A 4,804-nucleotide genomic window follows, 5' to 3' on the forward strand; every position below is an offset into this window, starting at 1 on the left:
TGCATATGAGCGCTCTAAAATTCTCACAGGAGCTGAGGGATGAGCAACTGCAGAAGGCGTGAGAGAGGCTGACAGACGGGGTGAGGGTGCAGTCATCGTCGGGGAGCAGCTGCATGGCTGTATGGTGCACTGACCGCTGACTGCACGTGATTATGTATCTGTGTATATTTTCAAAAGCTTGAAGACAGACTCTCATCAGAGAGGGAGAAGCACCCTTCCCACAGCCCTGCAAGAGAGGAGTCAGGGCAACAAGGAGAGAGGATTCTGAGAAGAGAGGAAAAATTAAAGCATCAGGAGAAACTGGAAGAAAAGGGAGCAGAGAAAACGACGAGACGGTTCGCAGCTAACCCAAGCTCTCTAGCCGGTGACAGAGACCGGATACCGCAAGCATCAGGTAAGGCCAGATGGGACCAAACCCGGCTGTTGACATCGACCCCACAGACAGGAGTGTGAGGAATCCAGACTCCTTCCTAGCTTTAACTATGGTCCAGGGGATCTGCTCAAAAAAAGACACCTACTTTGCAAGGCGTGCAAAGAAGGAATCCAGGCTGCAGCGCTGAAGACTCGGGGTGTAACGAGGAACCTTGGAAACCAATAAACCAATGGCAGCCATAAGTCAGGGTACCCGTGGACATCCAGTGGCATTGATTGGCTGGGAGATAGCATACCAGACACCACGGAGTGGGGGAGGAGAGTACAAAGTTACAAACCTCCTGAGGAGTTACATGGTTGGGGGCTTGGTCTATGATGGGGTTACGGGGAGCCCTCAGTGATCTGAGGGGATTGTTTATAGCCAATGGAATGCCTTTATCCCAGCTGGCATTGGGACCCGAGTATAGCACTGAATGTCCAAAGCAAGGGGTATTTGAAAGCAAAAACCCACATCCTGACATCTTACTTTGTAGTAAAAATATTTTTTTTATCCCAGCCTGGGGCTTCTTCCCTGCCTTAGACCATTTATATTCCTGTATGAAAAACACACACAGCCTTTATACTTTAATATGCCTTAGGCAGCACAACAGCTGGGCAGCTGCCTACCCTGCATGCTGTTCGAATCTACTTCCAATAACCCCAACTTATCTCTTACTATCTACTATGTTCCAGCTGGGCTGCACTTATCCCAACTGGGCAGCCCTCTGGGCTGTTCCCTTGGCCCTCAGCCCATGGTGGTGATCTTTCTCCCTTCTGCACAGTCTTCTTTTTCCATGGCTGCTCTCCTCCCTCTTCTCCAAGCTCTGGAAACCTCAACCAGGGGCTGGATGCAGACTCCAGGTCATGGCCACCCCCCTTCACTTAGCATTACAATAGACAGCACAAAAACAAAACCTCAACCCACTTGGCAGCTACAGGGGTGGGGAGAGGACCTTCCAGCAAGTAAGCTCTTTAACAGGAGGTAGAATAAGCTCTCTGGACGAGGGGGCTTCTGTACAATCAAGCAATTTAACAAGCTTAACAAGCTAAAATAAGCTGCTATCTGGGGCATCTTGACCTTGGGCTTCCCCAGGATTCTCCACCAAGGAGATCAAGTTCTAATCAAGCCTAAAATGGCTTCAGCAAGAATACAAGATGGGGGAATCTTTTGCACTGTCTTGCCCTTGTCTTGGAGAGGGGAGCAGGGGTACATGGACGCCATTTGGCAAACATTTGGCTGTTTTTTTTTGTTTTTGTTTTTGTTTTTTAAATCTGTTTTGTTTTTAAACCAAATGTAGGCCTAGGTGATCTGGAACTGGCGGTGTAGGCCAGGCTGGCTGTAGACTTGATGTTTCTGCCTGCCTCTGTCTCCATGCTTTTGTCTCTGATCCAGAAGAGACAGGTGGTTTTCTGGGGCCAAGCTTGCAGGCACTGGACTGAGTCGATGGTCCTATTCCAATTCTGAACTCAGTGGCGTCTGCCTTGCTCTCGTAGCAGAGACCGTCTGGAAATAGCTTCAGCTTGGGCATGAGCTACACTCCTGGAGCAGCGTGTACTAGAAACTCCTATGCCAACCATGCCACCGCACAGGCCATTTGAAACCCAGCAGGTGACAATGGCCAGACCCTGGCCACCTCATGTCTACATGCTGACAATCCCAGCCCACATGTTAAAAATCTCTGGAGAGGTGGCAGCCCTGGCCAGACAGTGCTCCCCTAACCTGCCCAGTGAAAATGTGGAGTCAATCTGCACTGCACCTCAGCTTGTGCTGTGTGTGCTGGGGGTGGGTGGGGTTGGGGAGGGGGGAGTTCAGGCATTTAATCACAGCATCAAGAAAGGTATCGACTTGAGGAAAGGTGGGTTATTTGGCTCAGGGTTTTGAGGGTATACAGTCTTTCATGGTTTAGGCTTCTTTGTCTAATCTCTGTGTCTGCGTGTGTTTAAATGTTCGTGTGTGTGAGCATGTGCGTGTGGATGTCAGAGGACAGGCTCATGTCAGTTTCTTCTGAGCTAGTGCTGGCCTGTGAGCTGCTGGTGCTTCCTTCTCTGTCTCTACCTTGTAGGAACCTCAGGATTGTAGCTGTGCCTTCTGCCTCTAGCTTTGTGTGGGTGCCGAGGATGTGTGCGCGGCTGAGCGCTTTGCCCGCTGAACCATCTCCTCGGGCCCTCACTGTGGCTTTTGTTTCCTGCAGAACTCGAGACATGCCCACCATCGCTTCTCCCCTGCCTCTCGCCACCACCGGTCCTGAGAACGGCAGCTCCATCTACGACTATGACTACTTGGATGACGTGACCGTCTTGGTTTGCAGCAAGGATGAGGTCCTGTCCTTTGGCAGAGTCTTTCTGCCGCTGGTCTACAGCCTGATCTTCGTGCTGGGCCTGGCTGGCAACCTCCTTCTCCTGGTGGTATTGCTCCACTCTGTGCCCCGACGACGACGGATGATTGAGCTGTACCTGCTGAACCTGGCCGTCTCCAACCTCTTGTTTGTAGTGACGATGCCCTTCTGGGCCATCTCTGTGGCCTGGCATTGGGTTTTCGGCAGTTTCCTGTGCAAGGTGGTGAGCACTCTCTACTCTATTAACTTTTACTGTGGCATCTTCTTCATCACCTGCATGAGCCTGGACAAATACCTGGAGATTGTCCACGCTCAGCCCCTCCACAGACCCAAGACCCGGTTCAGGAACCTGCTTCTCATTGTCATGGTGTGGATCACGGCCCTGGCCGTCTCTGTCCCAGAAATGGTCTTTGTGAAGGTCCACCAGACCTTAGATGGTGTGTGGCACTGCTATGCCGATTTTGGCGGACATGCAACCATTTGGAAGCTGTACCTGCGATTCCAGCTGAACCTCCTGGGGTTTCTCTTCCCACTGTTGGCCATGATTTTCTTTTACTCCCGCATCGGTTGTGTTCTGGTCAGGCTGAGGCCACCGGGACAGGGCCGGGCTCTGAGGATGGCTGTGGCCCTGGTGGTAATCTTCTTCCTGCTGTGGTTCCCGTACAACCTCACCTTGTTCCTGCACTCGCTGCTGGATCTGCATGTCTTTGGGAACTGTGAGGTCAGCCACCGTCTGGACTATATGTTGCAGGTGACAGAGAGCCTGGCCTTCTCCCATTGTTGCTTCACCCCAGTCCTCTATGCCTTCTCCAGTCACAGCTTCCGCCAGTACCTTAAAGCGGTTCTGTCCGTGGTGCTGAGACGGCACCAGGCACCTGGCACCGCCCATGCCCCTCCATGTAGCCATTCTGAGAGCAGCAGGGTTACTGCCCAGGAAGATGTGGTCAGCATGAACGACCTTGGGGAGAGGCAGGCTGACAACTCCCTTAACAAGGGGGAGATAGGAAATAATTAATCCCTGGGTCTGGGAACGGTGGTTCTCTCTGAGGGACAGCATGGCCGTGCTTGCTGCTTGCCCCAGTGGTTTCCAACCACCAGCAGTCTTTGTTCACTACTGCCTCTCCCTCCTTCCACTTCCCGACCCCATACTCACTGATGAACCACTGCAGCTCTTCACTGATCTCCGCTTCCGTCCCGGCGCTTCTGTGGCTTTTCCTGCCCCCCCCCCCGGCAGCCAATGAGGACACTCCATTCTTGGCCATAAAGGCCATAAAGGTATAAAACCTTCAAGGGCTATATGATCAGTCTGTGACTTTATCTCCACCATACTCGCTCCTGGTCTTTGGGTTCAGGGTGCACCGGCTTCTACTAGTCTGGAGCACTCCATGTTCATTCCGTTAGGGGAAGTTCAGCTACGGCATCTTCCTGGACTTCTTCCTTCACCCACCCTTTCTCTCCTTGGGAAGAGGTTGGCTCATTCCTTCACTTCCTGGGGCCGTGGCTCAGATCTCGCCTTGTTGGTGAGGGAGGGGACCCCGAGGAAAGGGGCCTGTGCCCACCCTGCTTAATGCCCTGTCTACACACCTGATGCTCACCTGGTGCTTCTGCACCATGTTCACTCTGTACAGGGATTTCTCTTGTGTTCCCTGCTGACTGCCTTTAAGCCCACCCACGAGGAGAGGAGAGCTGCAGAGTAAGGCTCTCTTGGTGAATGGCTTGCTGCTGTCCTCAGCCTCATACCACCGAAGCTGGTGTGTGGAAGGCTTTTAGAAGGCGTCTGTGGAATGTGAACATTGCATATTTCTGGGAACAGCCACAGGTTCTCCATCCTCCAGGGCCCCTTTCCCTGTAGCTCACTCAGACGGGAGCACACCTTCCTGCCCTTGTGTTTGATTTGAAGGCACTGGAGACACTGTAGCCAGATGACAGCCCAGAGGTGCACAATCCTGCAGGGGGAAGGCGGGGACCACCCCAGCTCTGGTCTTGCAGTCTGTGAGTTGAAGTTTGAAGCTTTATCTGGACTTTACAAAACGTATGTTGGTGAGCAGCCGCCCCTT

At 52.6% G+C, this 4,804-nt stretch overlaps 1 protein-coding gene across 1 annotated transcript; it reads left to right on the forward strand.

The window, feature by feature from the left end:
• Positions 1 to 306: 306 nt before the first annotated feature.
• Ackr2 (atypical chemokine receptor 2) lies at positions 307 to 4,037 on the forward strand. The gene is made up of 2 exons (XM_032909805.1): positions 307 to 394; positions 2,604 to 4,037. Exon 2 carries the CDS (start codon positions 2,614 to 2,616, stop codon positions 3,760 to 3,762), a length of 1,149 nt encoding a protein of 382 aa, XP_032765696.1. The 5' UTR covers positions 307 to 394; positions 2,604 to 2,613; the 3' UTR covers positions 3,763 to 4,037.
• Positions 4,038 to 4,804: the final 767 nt, after the last annotated feature.

Source organism: Rattus rattus, chromosome 8 (genome assembly GCF_011064425.1).
Source record: "Rattus rattus isolate New Zealand chromosome 8, Rrattus_CSIRO_v1, whole genome shotgun sequence".
Classification (NCBI taxonomy): domain Eukaryota; kingdom Metazoa; phylum Chordata; class Mammalia; order Rodentia; family Muridae; genus Rattus; species Rattus rattus.